Source organism: Carassius gibelio, chromosome B18 (assembly GCF_023724105.1).
Source record: "Carassius gibelio isolate Cgi1373 ecotype wild population from Czech Republic chromosome B18, carGib1.2-hapl.c, whole genome shotgun sequence".
NCBI classification, from domain to species: domain Eukaryota; kingdom Metazoa; phylum Chordata; class Actinopteri; order Cypriniformes; family Cyprinidae; genus Carassius; species Carassius gibelio.
In genome coordinates, this window is record NC_068413.1 from 24,437,340 (window position 1) to 24,458,461 (window position 21,122).

The 21,122-nt window shown below is 34.2% G+C and overlaps 1 protein-coding gene across 1 annotated transcript in view; it reads right to left on the minus strand.

Annotated features, from left to right (window-relative positions):
• Positions 1 to 6,429: 6,429 nt before the first annotated feature.
• Positions 6,430 to 21,122, minus strand: part of LOC127977656 (spondin-1-like) — a 228,372-nt gene continuing 213,679 nt past the window's right edge. The window contains exons 11-16 of the mRNA XM_052582642.1: positions 20,095 to 20,277; positions 14,934 to 15,104; positions 14,352 to 14,519; positions 13,683 to 13,847; positions 11,388 to 11,654; positions 6,430 to 9,118 (exon numbers count right to left, since the gene is read on the minus strand). Of these exons, the coding sequence (XP_052438602.1) occupies positions 8,955 to 9,118; positions 11,388 to 11,654; positions 13,683 to 13,847; positions 14,352 to 14,519; positions 14,934 to 15,104; positions 20,095 to 20,277 (1,118 nt within the window). The 3' untranslated portion in view covers positions 6,430 to 8,954. The remainder of the gene's footprint in view (positions 9,119 to 11,387; positions 11,655 to 13,682; positions 13,848 to 14,351; positions 14,520 to 14,933; positions 15,105 to 20,094; positions 20,278 to 21,122) is intronic.

The window sequence follows — 21,122 nt, forward strand, 5'->3', positions numbered from 1 at the left end:
TTCCTGACTAAATGTATAATCGAGTGAAATATTGTGAAGTTTCAATAACAATATACAATACTATACCATTCAAAAGCTTGATGTAAATAATATAAATGTAACAAATAAATGTAACTAAAACAACAGCATTGTTCGTTACATTTGTTACAATGTATTCTTTCAAAATTCTCAGCGCTTTTAAACATTATTATTATTATTAATAATAATAATAATAATAACAGTAATGATCATGATAATGATTACAAGGAACGTTTTTTTTTTTTTTTTTTCTTTAGAAAATAAGATTGTTAAAAGGATTTTTGAAGGATTGTGTGACTGGAGTAATGATGCAAAAAATTCAAAATTAAAAAAAAAAAGTCAGCTTTGATTGTTCCTAATAAACTGTTTAACTGCACTCCCAAGTGGATATTAAATTATGTTGTGGGATAATGAAATATATTCTAAATAAACTACAAACATAAAATTATATAGATTTATTTTGTCCTCACATTCATTGTGATTCCTCGTTCCCTCTCAGTGGCACAGATGTTGTTACATCCAGTGGTTACATCCCAATTCTGATAGGTTGATTAGAATGTTGTTCCAGGATCAACAAGGATGTTTATCCAGGAAGATGTTGTACTTGGTGAAATCACACTCGCCCAAATAGCACACCTAATTAGCACCTATGCTTTAATTATTTTTCAGAATTTAATAAGAAATTACTAGTTATCCACTTTTTATATCAGCTATGCATTTCGTTAGGTTTGCTAATTAAATTGTAATGGGTCATTGGTAGGATATTTTATTTACTTATCTTTTTTCTATTCCAGCAGTTAGAAATTCTAAAGACCCCGATATGTAATAGTGATTGTCTAAACATTAATCCATTATCAACTTTTAAAATGGTCATATGATGTTAAAAAAAATAACATTATTTTGTGTATTTCAGACTTTAGCAAGTTACTTGAGTTTATTGAACACAATTTATCTTTGGTGGTATGGTTCCTTATGGGGGTTCTTGCTCCCAAAATAATTGAACATGCAAGAGCTTTAAACATTACCCCCACAGTACAGTAATCTACTCATGCTTATAATGGGGAGGGAATGAGGGTTGCAAGCCCTTGAGCATACTTAGCGAGGGGTGGTGCCACGTATATATGTCCTGTATCTAATAGGAGAGTGTTAGTGATTGGAGCAATTTGACAGCTGACCGCATCAGCTGGTCAGCTGATGCCTCCGTGGCCTGACTGAACCAACGCTGTGCTCGATTCGGTGTAATGAAATGTGTTTATGTGGTTTTAAGATTCAAAAAACACATTATGTTCCACATTCTCTCTCCACCTTCAATACCACGGCTTAGGTGCCCTTGAGCAAGGCATCAAACCCCCAACTGCTCCCCGGGCGCCGCAGCATAAATGGCTGCCCACTGCTCCGGGTGTGTGCTCACAGTGTGTGTGTGTGTGTTCACTGCTCTGTGTGTGTGCATTTCGGATGGGTTAAATGCAGAGCACAAATTCTGAGTATGGGTCACCATACTTGACTGAATGTCACTTCAATTTTTTTTTTTTTTTTTTTTATACTGTACATTATTGTTTCTCCTCTATGCCCCATGCACCTTTCTGAAAAGCGTTGTTTTTTACAAAGCTCATCTGTTTGAAAAACGAGGTGTACGCTGATTGGCCAGCTATCCAGTGCATTGTGATTGGCCAAATCTAGGTGAGAACACCGGCAAAAAGGGACAAAAACAATAAAACCCATTACAACCATACAGACATACAGTAATTACTGATTATAATGACTTATACTGTCTTTGTATGCGTTGCATTATGTATCGAGCCATGCAAACAGAAAACCATGTCTGCATTTGTTATCAGAGGTACAACAAACAAAAAGTATTACTCTACACTGCTCAAAATTAACTTTGAATCATCATTGGCCAATTATTTAAATATAAAATGTACTTACGGACTGTGAGTCAGTAGAACCAGACTGTTCTTGCAAAGAGTGAAAAAACAGCCAGAGGACCTGAGTGAGCATCAGCCAGCGGCTTGAGTGAGGAACAGCCGGCGGAATCGGCGAAGGACATCAGGAGGCTTGCGGCAAGTCAAGTCACATTTATTTATATAGAGCTTTAAACAAAATGCATTGCGTCAAAGCAACTGAACAACATCCATTAGGAAAACAATTGGTCAATAATGCAAAATGACAGTTAAAGGCAGTTCATCATTGAATTCAGTGATGTCATCGCTGTTCAGTTTAAATAGTGTCTGTGCATTTATTTGCAATCAAGTCAACGATATCTCTGTAGATGAAGTGACCCCAACTAAGCAAGCCAGAGGCAACAGCGGCAAGGAACCAAAACTCCATCGGTGACAGAATGGAGAGAAAAAAAATTCCAGGCTGCAGCAAAATCAGATTGTGCAGAAGAATCATCTGTTTACTGTGGTCTTGTCCTGGTGGTCGTCTGGGGCAAGGTCTTTACAGGGGATCTTTATCTAGGGCTCATCTAGTTGTCCTAGTCTCCGCTGTCTATCAGGGCAGTAGAGGTCCTTTCTAGGTGCTGATACACCATCTGGTCTGGATACGTACTGGATCTGAGTGATTGCAGTGACCCTGCCATCTGGATACAGACTGGATCTGGTGGCTACGGTGACCTCGGAATAAGAGAGAAACAGACTAATATTAGCATAGTTGCCAATGATGTAGCAAGTACATTGGGTGGTATGGGAAGTGTTCCCGGTTCTGGTTTACCAATTACCTAGCAACCACGTGTCGACCCTGGGCTGGACTCTGCTTAGTCCATGGTGAAAACGGATCTGGTGATCCACAGTGCAAAGCTGATGTATTTCCTCAGCTCTAGGCATGACAAAGCGGATATTGTCATGGTTGGAAGGCCAAACAAAGTAGTTTTGCTTTCACAATGAAACAAACAGCAACTCTACAACATGGCGCTGGAGGCAACAGCAAAAATAAAAGGTACATCTTCTTTATTTGCATGAATATTTTGGTGGCATTATGCAAAACTTCCCTAACAGAAACGTAGACATGTGAGGGAGTGTTAAAATGAAGCCTTAACAAGTATTAACTTTTATAAAAAAATATATCTTTGGATTTAAGACTTTAGTCTTTGCAACTTTACAGATATTTTTTAATGCACCAAGAGCTAGTAACACTCCAAATAGAAAATAAAAATTTAAATTGCATCATATTATATTATATTAAAACTTTAACACTCTAAAGCTGCAGAGAAGCACTATCACTATTTGTCAGACACGTGGGTTTGTTGTGTGTGACCTCACCGCGGCACCATTTTTGAGGTATCACTATTGACTGAAACTTCCACGATTACAAGAACAGAAGTAAATAATAGAATAAATAACTAATATAACTACTTAGATAACTATCTAGATAATAAGTAAATATAACTCGCAATCCTGGAGAAGCAAAAGAAGATTGAGAAAAGGCCGTACCGAGATAAATTCAATAAAGATGCCAGGGACCGTTATATGGAGAAATTGTCATCCATTCATAACATAGATCCATATGAGCTGACTGCATTAAGTTGGAGTGCTGACCCCGCATTGCTACCTTCATCCTCATATTTAGACATTGTAAATTATCTTGTTTATGGTATAGTGTTGTCAAAAGACCCGGTACTTCGGTACCAAGTCGGTACTAAAAAAATGTAAATGTACGGTACCAGGTTTCTTTAAGTATCGGTAGTACCGAGGTCCCATTCAAACCCGGTTCAGCGCTTTGATTTTCGCGAAGCAGAAAACGAGGAAGGAATCTCAAAATCCAGTCATGAAAATGAAACTTACATTTTAATATGGACAGTCATGGAATTTGTCAAAGTTAGCATAAATTAATCAGATCAAATCTCCATATGGACCAGTGCGTCTCTGTGTGATTGAATGTCAGAGACGTGCGGGTTTGTTTACTACATAGACTGAAGCGCATGACGCTTGCATTAATTTCAGCATCTGAGCTTCGTGACCCATTCTGTCATGAGACTAGATATGCAGCCTATCACACAACAAGAACGTACCATTTTACCACATTTAAGACCAACACAATCCTCCCAATTGAACACACTAGCGTTGATACCTTACAAATGTCGGCTATACCCATAATGCATTTCGTGTTCCACGAGTGTGACGTCACCTGACAATGAGCGATAGATCCAATTTATGCTATTAAGATTTAGATATGTCAGCAGAACATTAAACAGGGATTATGAGCAAACACTTGCTGTTAAACACAATATGCAATGGAGAAAAGCAAACCTGCATTAGTGAGAGAAAGAGAGGCCACTAGAAAACACAAATCTGAGTCAGTTTACGCAGATCTCAAACACGTGTGACCATCTTGTTTTCCCAAGCAATTTCTATGAATGTTTAACACAAATGTCAACAGGCATCACTATTACAAACCCTAATAGAGCCCTTGCTAATGCATATCAGCGTTACCATAGCAACAGCAATTTATAATGTTTAATGTGCATACTGAATAATTCAGTCCTACATTCACTCTCATATCCTCTTACATCACTGTAATTTGTTCTCAGGGGAACCTGAGTACTGATTTTCTCATGTAATTATGTGTCCATATTGTACCTAAATGACAGTACTTGTGTTTGTTTGCATATGATATGCTAGAGTAGAGCACAGCATGAGCTCAGGCAACAGAATTTGTCAAAGAGACTGCAGCTTATGATGGCTAAGACCATCACTAAGGTTCCCATGGCAACCACATTCAAAAGGTGCATCACAAACTATTGCAGGCTCATGGTAATCAGGTTAGTAATGAGGACTGCAGTTCTGAACTGCACTTGATGGGCTTTCTGTTTCCATTCATGCACTCACCCCACTTTATTCACCATAATGTCCTGGTAGTTTTCAAAGTGTTTTGTTGCCCCTGAGTGGTAGGAGTGTGAAAAGCACTTCAGATTTGGAAACAGGATCTTCTAGGAAATTTTCAACCATCCATTTATCAAATTGTGTCATTTAATTTCTATGATTTTGTAAATTCTACAGAAAGGTGGATGGATGGATTGATGGACAGACTCAGAACTTTGTAACAGGTGTTTGTGTAAAATTATCATTCTTTTTATTGATTTATTGATCACTAATTGATTGTTTGATTCACTGAAGGATTGATGTTTAAAGTATGATTGTAAATAAACTATGAAATAAAAAATGAGAAAATTGTATGAAAGAAATATTAATCTTTAAAGTCTTATAAGCAATTATTTGTCATCATATGAGTGTGATCATATTTGAGATACTGGGTTCATATAATCTATTTCTGACTGTTAAGATTATACTGTAACGGGGTGATCATAACATTCTGGCAAATACGAAATATGCCATAGCTTTGTATGAGGAAATGACTGAAAACCATTATTTCTTGCAAAATATTTGCCTAGTTCTCAATTACCATCAATGCTTGCACATGTTCAAATTTCTGGGAAAACTATTCCATGGTATGCTTCTTTTTCTCCGTCTTTATGTGGGTCTATCTGTTTAAGCTATATCGATGATGCCCATCATGCACAAATATAAATATAAAAATTAAACATAACACAATGAAAAAAAAGAAAAGAAATAAGAATAATAATAATACTAATGGCAATAATTCATATGATAGGTAACAAACTACATGTTAAATTATTCTAAATGTTAAACATAATAATAATACTCAGTTGTCTCTCCATGCACCTATATCCTGCGAATTCAGTTATTCCTCAGCCAAGATTCTAACAATGTTAATTTTGAATTGTGACGTCAACCAAGTCACTCTGTCAGATTACTTTTTTTTTTTTTTTTTACACATTTTGCAGGTTTGAGGCCCTTCCACACTTGATCTGTGTAAGTGCCAAACACATTATCTATATAAACTTCTCAGGAAGTCTGTTTCTTGGTGTGAAAATAACTGTGGAATTAGCAAACTGAAACTAGGCAATTGCAAAATCACACTTTGCAGGCACGTCTCAGCATGAACTTTTACAGGAACGTTTGTAGAACTGAAGAACTCTAACTTCCCTTCATTTGTCTGGTCCAAACAGATATCTTCATACCTCCCTCTTGTGGCCAAATACAAGAGACAGAGCTGTGTTCATAGGCAATACAATTGAATTTAGGAAATTGTTTAAACTACTGTGTTGTTGTTGTTGTTTTTTGTTGTTGATAATAATAATAATAATAATAATAATAATAATAATAATAATAATAATATATTAACTTAAGCTGAAATTTATTTATCATGTTTCACAAAAAAAAAAAAATAAAAAAAATAATGTATCATTAAAAAGTACACACATATGGTATTTGCAGCCCAAGACCAAGCCTTGCGGCAAAACCAAATTTTTTATATAGATGAATCTGTACTGTTGTAATATGTGGAGTTATATGATGACACCTTTTGCACAAATAATCAGAAAATGAATTAGGCACTTTGTTACATTTCCTTTTATTGTAAAGGTTAAATATTTAAAAAGTATGAATCATAGATCATGAATCAGAGGAGCAACAAGGAAGAGAGACAACTACAAAACATCTATGCAAGACTTTGGTAAGAATAATTTCTTATAAAAAAGACCATTATCAGAAAGGGTTGATAAAACCAAAGTAAATCAAAATCCAACAAATTAACACATTTCAGTTAAACGCTGTCTACATGTCTTACAGCGAGGAACAAAATCATAACAGATCATTGGACCATAGACAGCATTCATTTCACACGAGACATACAAAATCCTGGAATGGCTGATTATATGTGCTTTTAGTCTAAAATTGCACCAGAAATCATCACAGAAGACAACAGATCCATCAATTATTTTAACTGGCTTATGGCCATAATCTTTACTCAAGAATATTATATTTTCCCCAAAACTATTTTACAGTTATCATGTAAAAGCTGGTTTGCAAACATGGCAATACTTCTGGGCAAAGAACATATTAAAAATCAAACGATATACCAGCTAGGGCCTGATTTATAAAAGGCCAAATATACGGGCAAAGTATAGAAGTATAGATGACTAGGTCTTGGAAGGTTTTTTATTTATTTATTTATTTTGACCTAACTGCATATATTACCTGTACATCATACTGACTGGAATATTGAATGAGCTTCCCTTCTCTTGTAATGCATAAAGGTTATGCTGAAAGGAAGTTTGCTTTGAAATCCAAAGATCTGTTTCCGACAACTCATGTTAATATTTTTCTCCTCTCTATTTGTAAGTAATATTTAGCGTTGTGATATTCCCCCAAAACATCAAGACTGTGTAAGCATACTTTAAATGTATGGTTGTTACTGTTACACACACACACACACACACACACACACATAAACAAACCTTTGTAAAAGCAATTTTTTTTTTTTTCAGGATTAAAATTGAAAAAAAAAAAAAAGTTTGCTCTGCTACTTGTGAGTACTTGTATTTCTCTGACATTCGTTTTCAGATGCCATTTGGTTTGAAATTGTATTTTCCAGTGCAATGAAAAATCATTCATTTCAAGTATGACTCTGGGTGTCAAAACACTTTTTGGACCACTTTATATTGAAACGCTAAATAAAATAAAAAGCTAAATTTACTGAGGATGTCAAAGCAGAATAGCCCTCTTTAGATGCAAGTAAACAATTTTGTAATAAATTGTGCAGTATGTTAACATCATCTCGTGAGTATTTTTACTTAAATTACTGCAAAGTGTGGATCTACCATTTGCACATAAAATAAAATGTACAATACTGATGTATTAATAGCATCTAAATCAAAATATTTACATATGAAAAACTTTGTATAAAAGCATGTCTATAAATACTTAATTAGGACTATTGAATGTATGTAATTAATTGTTAGATTTTGTATTTATGATCAGATTATGTTTTAAATCGCATTAAATAAAGTAAAAAAAAAAAAAAAAAAAAAAAAAAAACTTTAAACCTTAAAATATATGCATTTGAACAAAATATGTGTGCCTTAAATATATTGGAATGTGATTTTCAGCAAGAAACAGAGAAACACATTAGACATGTGGGCTGCTTTGGTGCTGCCTTTTTTATGTTTCATACATACGATTAGGTTTGTGGTAGGTCAAGGAATCTAAAACATAAATGAAATGGTAAAAATTTAACTATACAAATATAGTTATGATAAAATATTTGAAATTATGTCACACTTCTGTATGTGTAAATATGTTACCGTGTTTACAGTTTAGATGTTGTTAATATGCCCATATTGTACATTGCAGTGTCTATTAAAATGCACAAATGTAGGATTTTGTTCAGTTTTTGTATATTTTGTTGTACCTAAAATGTTACATACTAATACCTAGTTCATATGCAAAAGCCTCTAAGTGCCATCTGAATTTTTTTGTCTAAAATTAGCATTCACAGGCTACAAAGCAATAATAAAAAAAAAAAAAAAAAAACTAGATATTTATGGCCACAACATTTCAGATATCCTGAATGAATGGTTTGCATGCATCTAAATGTAGCTCCTCTGATCATTTTGATTATAGGGTAAAAGTGAACATGGGTAGCTGTCAGTGTTTCTTTTTTATGTGTGAGTGTTTGGATCACAGAGTATAAAAGGAGAAATTTGTTTTGAATTTCATGTCAGAACACATTAATCTTTGATACTCCATGGAAAAAATCAATATTCAAAAGAACTCCCTCTTCAAAGTTCGATAGAGGACTGTTACTCTCAAATACTAATGCATATTAATACATCCAAATTTGTACAGTACATTGCAACTCTGAGCACCTTCCCTCTTGGTTTCCTATTCCTTTACAGGCTAGATAATGCCTGGGTCACTATAAATTCTAGAAAATAAAAGTAAAAATTACAGACTACCTTTTGCAGTTTTCCAATCCCAAACAGAGTGCATTAAATAACTGCAAGACAGTGTGTGACAGTCTGTTCATAATCTAGTTTGGGTCCCATCACGCAAGCCCACTCAAATACTGCCCTAGCAGGGATGGACATTGCAGGCCCGTATCTCCTTTCGGTCTTTACAGCTAGTTAGTTGTGCATTCTTGTATCTCTTCTTGGCAGTCATTAAACGCTCCTGGATTCCCCCACCACACAGCTTGGTACAGTCAGTCCATGCAGACCACGGCTTCATTTTGCATCCTGCAGGAATAAACATAGACCAGATACAACTGGTGATCAAATCATCGGTCCTTTTATTGAGAGACACTGTCTGTAGTGGTTAGGATATTATGAATTAGTAAAGGAGAGCTTCTGTCTCATCTGTAGTGGCAATGCTATTAAACAGAATTACTTTAACAGAATTATAGCATCTGCAGTGGAGAGGTTGATTCTGGTTTGCCATCGGAAGAGTGTTGGCATCAGTAGTTCTCTGATACATCATTTCAAATTTTAATGACATGTTGTAATGACATGTAATTTAATGTTATAACTCTGAAGGACTAAAAAAAGAGCTAGCTTTGATGCTATTTTGTTACACCCCAGTATCCACAGTATCAGAAGTATTGATGTTATAATGCTTATTTATAAAGAAAAAATAAAAATAAAAAAATAAAAGCATTGTCAGTGTCTTCAGTGGTAACGTTTTGATGCTTATTTTACATATTCTATAAGTGATAACATGATACTGATTTTCTAAGGTCAGTATCTCTATGGGTGATGTGATGATGCAGAATTACTAATGGTAAATGTCAGCAGTAGAGCCATGCATATCAGCCTGGCCTGAGGGGCCCCAACTAATTTACGCCCCTAGGGTATACAATATACAGTACACGTCATATCTCAGACCTGAGCTAGGCATCGGGTCTGTTTTAGGCTTCTCCTTATTCTTATATTTTAGACATCCATCAATTATGGTTATGAAAAAAAAAATTATACCGTGACTATCTGACTGACTGAGTGGCTCGGACAGTGTTTAATGAGCCACCAGCAGCAGCAGCAGCAGCGAGTGTGCCTTCAGCCCAGCTGGAAGTGTTCCGTGTGCAACACACACAATAGGCTAAAGCTTGCCGCAAAAGCCCCAGTAGACCTTATTATCATGAATGTGTCGGGGAAACAGTAAGAAGATATTTTGTTTATTTATTAATAAACTAGTGTTTTTCTGAGCCAGTGTCACAAAGATGAAGTTGACGATCCTGACTTGCCATATCCTCATTAGACACACCTTGAAGAGAGAAATTCATCTTTATGGACTTCATAATGAAAGAGTTTTTGTAGATATATTGTATTTGTCATGTATGTGTAACACACATTTATCTAGGGTATACATTTAAACTAACACTATGATATGTGCTTGAATTGTTTTATATCAATAGATTTTTTTTTTTTTTTCCCTAAATTAACTTGATACAAAATGAAATTAAATATCATCACTTTACCATTACATACATAAATGCACTATTTTAGTAGGTGAAATAGTAGTATAAGCTGTTTTGGCAGAAAGGGGAAAAAAGGCTCGGGTTGGAATGGGTCAGTAATTCTGATAAGCTGTCGGACAAAGGTTGGGCCAGGGCAGGGCTAGGGCCTATATTTGAGGACTGTGCATGGCTATAGTCAGCAGCAATGTCATGCTGGCTTGCTAAAAAATAAAAATAAAATAAAAAATAATAACAATAATAATAATAATAATAAATTAAATCATGTAATGTGATTATTTAAGGGAACTTCCACCCAAACTTTAAAATTTTAAGTTTTAATTGTTAAAGAAATGTAATTGTTTCACAATATGCTTCACAACATGCTGACAGTTGTAAGTGATTATTAAGTTAAAAAGTTTAAAAGTATTAGCCTTTTTTCTCATGCATTTTTTCTCTCATTTTCTTATTTCTTTTGCTTAAAATACATTGATTTATCAACTGTGATATATATATATATATATATATATATATATATATATATATATATATATATATATATATATATATATATATATAACCGTCGTGTTTGTTTTTTAATGTTTTAAAGCAACAATTTTAAGGCAGTTGCATTATATGAACTCACAAATGCTTCACAACATGCTGACAGTTGTAAGTGATTATTAAGTTAAAAAGTTTAAAAGTATTAGCCTTTTTTCTCATGCATTTTTTCTCTCATTTTCTTATTTCTTTTGCTTAAAAGACATTGATTTATCAACTGTGATTTTATATATATATATATATATATATATATATATATATATATATATATATATATATATATATATAACCGTCGTGTTTGTTTTTTAATGTTTTAAAGCAACAATTTTAAGGCAGTTGCATTATATGAACTCACAAACACAGGTTATTTTTCTAAAAATCCATGTTTATGTTCTGTATACACAGAAGAACAAAAGGCATGAGTAAGTAAGTAAAGGATGAGAGAATAGCATTTTTTGTGTGGATTATTCCTTTAACAGTGATACTTGCATGTTCACCTGCGAGGTCATCGGCACTCTCCTCCCTTCCCTGTTTGTTCCTCCTCTTCTTACGGTCTTCCTTGCGCCTCTTCCTCTCTTCACTGTTTATGCCTCCTTGATTACACTTCTTGATCTTGCATGTTTTTCTCTGTGTGGTCTCGGGGCACGGATCCCCACCAAACTGAGCATCCAGAGTGATCATGCGTGTGCGGATCAAGTGACCCTTCCCACAGGATTTACTGCACTCTGACCACTCGGACCACTCTGTCATCACACAATCCATCGCTAGAGAGAAAGACATCAAAAGAGACAATATTCAAACAGAGTAATATGCCATCAATATGCCTATCTCAGGGGAAATTGTATGATTTAAAAGAGGATGTTTATTATTATTATTATTATTATTATTATTATTATTATTATTATTATTATTATTATTAATTTATTAATTTATTAATTTATTTTTTAATAATATTACTAGTAATAATTATTAATTATTAATAATATTAATTTTCAATTTGAATTTTTTAATTTAAAAGTTGATATTTCAAGATCAGGTATGGGAAAGGCTGTACCTAGCTTTATTTTCATACAGATAACAATCAGATAATATTAGTTTTCGATTTAAATTAATTAATTTAAAATTAGACATTTCAACCTCAGATACGGGAAAGATTGTACCTAGCTTTAGTTTCATACTGATTATATAATCATAGAATATTTGTTTTCAATTGAATTCATTATTTTAAAAGTAGACACAAGCCTTTTATAGACATATTTTCTCATGTCTCTGCATCAAATATTTGCTGAATTTGTGACATATAGAAAGTTGCTCAAAGAGACCTAGATGGCAGAAATTGTTTTGTTTATTTTGAATTTTTTTTTTTTTTTTTATTGTCAGTGTACACAAATAAAAGTAAGCCTTTTTTTTTTTTTTTTTTTGATTTGATGGATTTTAGTCTTATCCGTATCTGAGTATTTAAGGTATCTTTAGAAAGTACATTTAGATTTCAAATTCAATATTGATTTTAGAACTGTTGAAAATATTTACAGTATCTAATGCAAGTACTTTAAAATTAACTGTAATCAAATTACCTAAAAATGAGCTGTAATTTAATTACAGTAATGCGTTACACCCAACACTGTCACTGGTTCACATCACAGCTGTCTATCTTTCCAGTGTATTTCTGATAAAACATTTCAGTCATGACAACTCTCTGAGTAGTTTTATGTGTTAAATTATTTGGTCTTGGCATACTAGATCTGCTATGTACGCTGCTGCAGAGCAAGTATGGAATTGCTACCGCCAGTAGATACACAGACACACTACTGTGACCATGTAAAATGTGCTTCGGCTGCATGAATAGACATAAATAAATGTAATAGTAGATCTAGACAGGTGGCTCTGAGGAAGAGGAGGATTTCAGAGAAATTCTAATAGTGTGTTGAAGGACAAGTTTACAGTGAAAACTGAACCAGAGTCTTTAAATTCTGAGCGAGCATTTTCATTGCCTTCAGACCATTCAGCTTTTGTCATGTAGTGAACAATATGACCGCTGGCAAATTTATTTAAAGGAACTATCTGCCTGCGCAATCCTTATGTCATGACTCAACCAGAAATGTAATCTTAAATTAAGCCCTTGTCAAGACAATTTTGGAAATAATGTGAGTCTCTAAAATAAATAAATGAAATCTGCCACAAGAGGTATTAATTTGTAATAGTAATGTATTTCTTAAAAGAAACCAAGGCTTCATTATCTCACTAAAATGTAAAGTACTAAATAAGTAAAATCATTGTATGTTTCAATAATAAAATAGTGATATAATATGTGTCTGCATATAATAAGGGCTTTGCATTGCAAATATACAACAGTTCAATGAAGAAGTTGAGTTAAGAAGTTGTCAGAAATCTTCTGTCCTGTTTCTGGAGCTACACACTTCAGATGTCCCAACTTGCATAATATCTGCACTAAATCATATCAGAGATTAGAATTGGAGTGTCCCAAATCATGCCAAGTTGAAAAGAGTATCCTACAGTTACTCAGATGGTCTGATATTTCAAAGGGTGGGGCAAGCCAACTTGTTATCACAATGTATCTCTTTTTTTTATGATGGATGGCCAGACAGGTCAGACTTTAACTCTACTTCTCCTGGAGCCACTGTCACAATTAGGACTGACTAACACACTGGCACACACTGAGACACATACTGTGTATCTGTTATGTGTGAGAGCTGTTAACTGTTATGTGTGTGTGTGTGTGTGTGTGTGTGTGTGTGTGTGTGTGTGATAGAGAAAGAGCATGTGTAACTCACGACACTCTGGCAGCATGCATTTCTCCATCTGTTCCAGCTCCTCATTGCATTCTCCCAACTCTGCAGGTGATTTGAGCATACGCTGACGCATCCGTGTGCCTTTACCACACGTCACACTGCAATCGCTCCAGTCCGACCAGGGGGACAGTAAACATGGGATTGTATCTATACACACAAAAAACTCAGCATCATAACACTGAGAACTGCAGACATGTGGGCGTTTATTCTGTGTAAAAACATTAATCTGGACTTGTTTGTGAGAATGTTAATGTAGACTTTTTGTGTGTGTGTGTGTGTGAATAAGATAATATTGGCATGCATGCAAATTTGAGTGTATGTGTATTTTATAATATAAAAAAATATATATATATTTTTGTATTTGTTATTTATAAAAAAAAAAAAAAAAAAAACTCATGTTAAATTGGCTGAATATGTTTGCGAGTGTTTTTTTTTTTTTTTTTTTTTTGAGTTATTGATTTGAATATGTTAAAGTGGGGCAGTGTGCTCACTACTTGTGTTCTGGGTATCCATATGAACATGTGAATGTTAATATGTACTTGTGGAGATGCGACCCAGACATTCACAGACACTGTGTGGGAATCTATTTAGCATACATGGATGTGCATACAGTATATTAATATAGACATGCATGTGAGTGTTTGCACTCACGGCATTCTGGCATCATACACTTCTCCACTTCCACCACCTCAGCCCCACAAATGGAGCCATCAGATGGGGGCATTTTCACCATCCGCTCCCGTCTTTTCATGCCAAGCCCACAGGTGGCGCTGCATGCATCCCATTCACCCCATTCAGTAACCAAGCAACTGCTTGGAGCTACACACAGAAACATACACAATACAAATGATAGAAGCACAGAATTCTGTTTAAAGATTATTAAAAAAAATATAATAATAATAATAAAAAAAAAAAGGTTAAAATATAAAATAAGGATTTGAATGGCTAGTTGTTATTTTAATTTATTCTACTAATCTGAACAATACATGAAAACAGTCATAGAACATTTAGATGAATAAGGATGTTAGCAGGAATCCAAGTACAGTAAATTATGCACAGGAACTTTGGGTATAGGAACATTTTAATCAACATTTCCTTCCCCCACAATTGGCAATTGTCAAAATTAATAAAAAATAAGTAAACTGTGATGAATCAATAAAACTATGACTGTAAACATCTGTTATATTTCAATGAATTTGGCTTGTTATGAGTCCACAGGTAAATAATACTCACAGCAGTCCTCATTGACAGTGCATGGCTCTGTCTCTTCAGTGGGATGAGTGCAAGCAAAGCCATCATCTGGAAACTGTTTTACATAGCGCTCCCTAGAACGCACACCTGCTCCACAAGACATACTGCATGGTGACCATGTGATCCATTCCGACATCATGCACGTGGAAGCATCTGTAAAAGATCACTGTTAGTCATGTCCTTGTTAAAAAATCTTTTAACACTCAGCCACCAGCCCTGCTAAAAAAAACACAGATCAAATTAAACCTGCAAGCAGCGATGAACGGGCCCTCGCACCCGGGCTCACCAGCAGCGAGTGGCTTTAGTAAAAAGGTGAACGGTGAGAAATGTGCATTTAAAGTCATAAATATAAGTGGAGAATATATATAATATATATTCTATATCTATCTATCTATATATATATATATATATATATATATATATATATATATATATATATATATATTCCATATATATGCCACTCTTCCTGTTGCCAGCAGGTGGCGCTATCATTATAATGGAATATTGGCCTTCAGGTGTGTTCAGGCCAGGACTCTCATTGAACATGTGAAGTTTGTGGAAGATCGGACATTTTATGCCTGAGTCACAACAACTTCCCTTGCTGTGGCGAGACATCAAAATTTTTCCTGGCGCCATAGATACGCCCTTTAACAAAAACTCAAAATCTCCACAATTTAACATTGCACAGGCCTTTAGATTAGACTGACCACAAAAAATACATTAATGTCAAAAAATTTCTAGGAGTAGTTTGTCACAGTATAAAATAAGTAACTTCCTGTTGCCAGCAAGTGGCGCTATGACTATGGCTGAATATGTGCAGGTAGATCTGTTTAGGTCAGGAGTCTTATCAAACATGAAGTATGGGGCAAATTGGACATTGTATGTCTGAGTTACAGCAACTTACTTTTTCATGGCGAAATATCGAAATTTGTCAGGCCGCCATGGACACACCCTTTAAAGAAACCTCAAGATCTTCGCAATTTAACATTGCAAAGGCCTTTAGATTACACTGACCAATTTTGGTGTTGATCTGAATAAATCTCTAGGAGGAGTTTGTTAAAGTACAACCCCTGAAAATGACAAAAACAACACCAATTTTGAAGAGAAATTCTAAATAACCGACTTTCTGTTGGGATTCGGATTTCGTACCAAGAGACTTTTTGGTAGGTATTGGTGTGTTACATGTGTCTACCGATTTTTGTACATGTACGTGAAACGTAGCTCGAGGCGCACTCCGTTGAAATTGTATGGGTGGCGCTATCGAGCCATTTTGCCACACCCGATGGAATATTGGCCTACAGATCTGTTCAGGCTAGGACTTTTATGACACATGTGAAGTTTGGGGAAGATCAGACATTTTATGCCTGAGTTATAACATCTTTTATTCCCATGTCGAGACATCGAACTTCGTCATGGCGCCATGGACGCGCCTTTTAATGAAAACTCAAGATCTTCACAACTTCACAACAGGCCTTTAGATAAGACTGACCACAAAAAAGACACTGATGTCATAAAATTTCTAGGAGTAGTTTGTTGCAGTGTTAAATGTGTCACTTCCTGTTGCCAATAGGTGGCGCTATGACTATAACTGAATATGGGCATGTCAGTCTGTACAGGTCAGGAGTCTTATCAAACATGTGAAGTTTGGGGCAGATTGGAGTTATAGCAACTTAATTTTTCATGGCGAATCATCAAATTTCGCCAGGCCGCCACGGACATGCTCTTCGATGAAAACTAAAGATTTTCGCAATTTAACATCTCAAACGCCTTTAGATTAGGCGGACCAAATTTGGTGTTGATCTGAATAAATCTCTAGGAGGAGTTCGTTAAAATACAACGAATGGAAATTACAAAAAATGCTCAAAATTTGCTCATAATATTATATTCCCATTGGGTTTAGAATTTTGCTCCAAGAGTCTTTTTTGTAGGTATTTGTGTGTTACATGTGTGTGCCTATTTTCGTGCATGTACGTGAAACAAAGTTGGAAGGCTGTTGATTTTTTTAGCATAGGGGCGCTGTCGAGCCATTTTTCCACACCCTCTTCTGAATCCTATATCAGATTAAAATTTTCACCAGGTTTGACGCATGTGCAAACTTTCATGACTTTTTGAGCATGTTTAAGCCCTCAAAAATGCAATTAATTTTGGAGAAGCGGAAGAATAATAATAAGAAACAGAGCAGATACAATAGGGTCCTCACACCATCGGTGGTTGGGCACTAACAGAGCAGATACAATAGGGTCCTCACACCATCGGTGCTCGGGCCCTAATTAGCTTAAGTTGACAGATGTTTTGGAACAGTGGTTTCCAGCCATGTTACAGATGGGGCACCAGAAACATGGTTTGGAATCACTGTTTTGGAACATGGAAGCTGGTTTCCAGGGCCTGGCAAAGACATCTTGGTCAAGGGGCAGCACTACTAGAACAATTACATCATAATAGTGGGCAACACATTTTCTAGCTGTATATATATATATATATATATATATATATATATATATATATATATATATATATATATATATATATATATATATATATATATAAATAAAAAAGCTTAATAATATACAATGCCACAATGAATTGCTAATATTACTTAATCAGTTATAGTCAGATGGGAAAGATTAAACGTTATGGTGCAATGCCTACTTCCCTCTTCTCTAAAATTACTGGCATTTATTCTGCTTGATAAAATGTGGCTTATTGAATCACTAATAAAACCATGAGTAAATATGACATCCTGGCAGAGGTGGGTAGAGTACCAAAAAAAGTAAAAGTAATTTATATATATATATATATATATATATATATATATATATATATATATATATATATATATATATATATATTTTTTTTTTTTTTTTTTTTTTTTTTTTTTTTTTTTTTCAGCCTTTACTCCAGTCTTGCAGTGTCACATAATCCTTCAGAAATACTTTTCATCAAAGAATCCTAAACAAAATGTCACAGGTTCCAAAAAATATTAAGCAGCAAAACTGTTTCCAGCACTGGTAATAAATCAATATATTACAATGATTTCTGAAGGATCATATGACTCTGAAAACTAGAATAATAGCTAATGAAAATTCTGATTTGCATCACTGAATTAAATTATATTTTAAAGTATATTAGTTATGTATATGTATAAATAACCTCTGACACAGAGTAGAGTGAAAACTTCTCACAAGTTAAGCTAAGTTACCGAACATCTGAACATAACTAACCAAATGCATATTGACTGATCTTCTTCTGAATGTTCAGCAAAAAGTAAACAAATGTATATTTCTGCAAGCCTAAATATTGTGGAAATATCCATATTAATTGTGCCTAGGCAAAGGCATTCCTCCTGGAACATAACTAACACAGTTTTGGAGGGTATTAATTTCATAATCTGTGACAGCTTATTTAATGTAAAAAATTATACATTGTATTTAATGCATAAGTTACACGTACAACAAACTGGTAATGTCATAGTGGTATTGTGTACTGTAATATAATGTAGCCTGAGCTATACCTGTTGAACCATGGACAGCACATGCTGTGTTAATCTAATAAAGATCTTCATCGCTAGCAAACAATAGCCTTTGCAAATTTTCTTTCAATTGACTGTAGATCCAGAGCCACGTCTTCAATGCTCTTGATGTTCTTAAACTTTCTGTTACAATTCTGAGTGAACCGCTTCAGACAGCTCAGCGCAGGCGGCAGGGAACTGAACAAATCATTCAAACAGATTTGTGAACCAATTCACTGGTTTGACAAATGGTTTGACACATTATTTTTTATTTTTTTTTATTTTTGTGAACAGAATTTACTCAAAAGAGTGAATCATTTGCGAATGGGCATCGCTCATTGCCAAGAGAAAAGTGGATGGCACGTTAGGAATAAACTGAAGTATTTAGAACTTGTATTGCATTAAGATAAAGAAACGAGAGGAATGTCGCCCACAATAACGAAGTAAAAGTTCAATAAACTCAAGTAAACTTGCCAGTGTTTCCTGTCTGAATTAACAATAAAACAAAATAAGCTATGCATTTTTTATATAGATTTCCACTCTGGCAACAAAAACTATGCAAAAGCTGCTGTGACCTTTTAATGTCTCCAAGTGGAAATCAATATTACTGCCCGTAGAGAAGTAAGATGCAACCTTACCCAAGAATGATGCAAATATTATGTTTCCTGATAAAAAAAATATCTAGTTAGCATTGCTTTAGGGCATTTGAAAAAAAAGTTCCTGTTCAAGACAGGGTGGCCCAAGATGTCTGATCAATTAAGCTCTTGGTATATACAAAAATGGAGAGTAAAGGTTGGCTCACCATAAAATTATATTTTGTTATGTTTTGACTGGTAAATTTAAAGAAAGAAATAAAGAAAGAAAATAAGAAAGAAAGAATGAAAGACAAACAACCAAAAAATGAATGAATGAATTAATGAACCATGTATTAATCAATCTGCTACAGGGAGAACTATGGATAAGATAAAATAATTAAATAAATAAATTATATGTTATAATACTTCCTACCCCCATGATTGCTATTTTGATATTGTGTCTTTACATACTATATTCTACTAACAATTGTGGATATCATTATGAAACATCCATTTCATCACCTGTAGGTACCCCAAAAATTGGAGCTGGTGTCCAAAAAAAAAAAAAAAAATAATATAATAAAAAAATACAAATTATATATATATATATATATAATATTATTAATATTATTTATATATATATAAATATATAATATAACTGATTATAATACATAATTAATTGTATTATTATTATTATTATTATTATTATTATTATTATTATTATTATTATTATTATTATCATTATTATTATTATTATTATATTTTTTGATATTGTTGTTCTTGATATTGGCCAGGACTCATACCAAACCCTTGAAAGTCCCATGAAAATAGTCTAATAGTTTTCAAAGTTATAAGCATTTTTAGCAATTTCATTATATTTTATGACCACAAGGTGGCACCAGTGGCCGAGTAATATTATTCTGAAGTCTGAAAAAAGACCTATAGTAGACTTTTTCAGTACATTTTAATCAGAGATAATATCGATATGAATGACAATAACTTCTATGTTCCTTTCCATATGGGGACTAAAATCCTGATTTTGTGTGTGTTTGATTCTGACCCTCATCACTGCAGCCGGGCCCCATGCACGGCTCAAAGTCTTGAGTATGCGGACAGGGCACACTGAGATCCAGCTGTGCCTTCAGCATCCTCTGCCTCATCCTTTTCCCCTTCTCACATGTCGAGGAGCTGCACGCGGACCACGGAGACCAGTTGGAGTAGATACATGTCTCTGGAGTGTCATCTTACAAAACAGAAAAGAAAAAGTAGGAGGATGAAAGACTCATAATAAGAACATTTCTGACTGTAAGCAATATTGAATCTCATAAAGGGAGTGCCCATAAGACAGAATTATTATAATTTTATATATATAAAAAAAAAATAAATAAATACTGGGAACGTTTTTAAGCTGTTGTTGTTGTTTCAAATACACATCTGTGAGATTAAATGGAAAGCAAATATCAACTTTTGCTTAAACTTTTGTTTAAAGAGATGTACTTCAATATAAACTCTAAAGCCCTAATGTAATATCTCTCTAATCTGACAGGAAACAAGTTTTGTTGTGGTTATTGTGTATTCTTGTATGTAACAATAGTTATTTCTCTGAAGGGATTATGTAAGAAACATCAGAGACCAAGCTCGGGATTTTAATAAAAGATAACTGAGATTTCCATTAAGTCTCATGAGCTATGAAAGTTTATATTGAGTTCACCTAAACTGTTCTATCATACAAATGTGATTTTTCATCTAACATATTCTGGAAGAACCTGAAGAACAACAACCTATCGGTAAGCCCCGCCCCCCTCATTTACTGTTGCGACCTCGGAGTTGCTAACTGTCTTACAATGACAGCTGTCAGTGTGAAAACCTTGTCCCTATATATTTTTGATACATAATAAACACAGAAGGATGACTATGCCCTGTAGGCATATAAAATATTTTCAAATCACATTGCAAGCAGGAGAAGTCTCACTCATGTTGAGGTCATCACAATTGCAGATGAAAAAAATCCTGGATAAAAACTGTTTACTGCAAGGTACGATTAAATTAATTTACATTTAACCAGTTTAATATTAACAGATAGTGAAA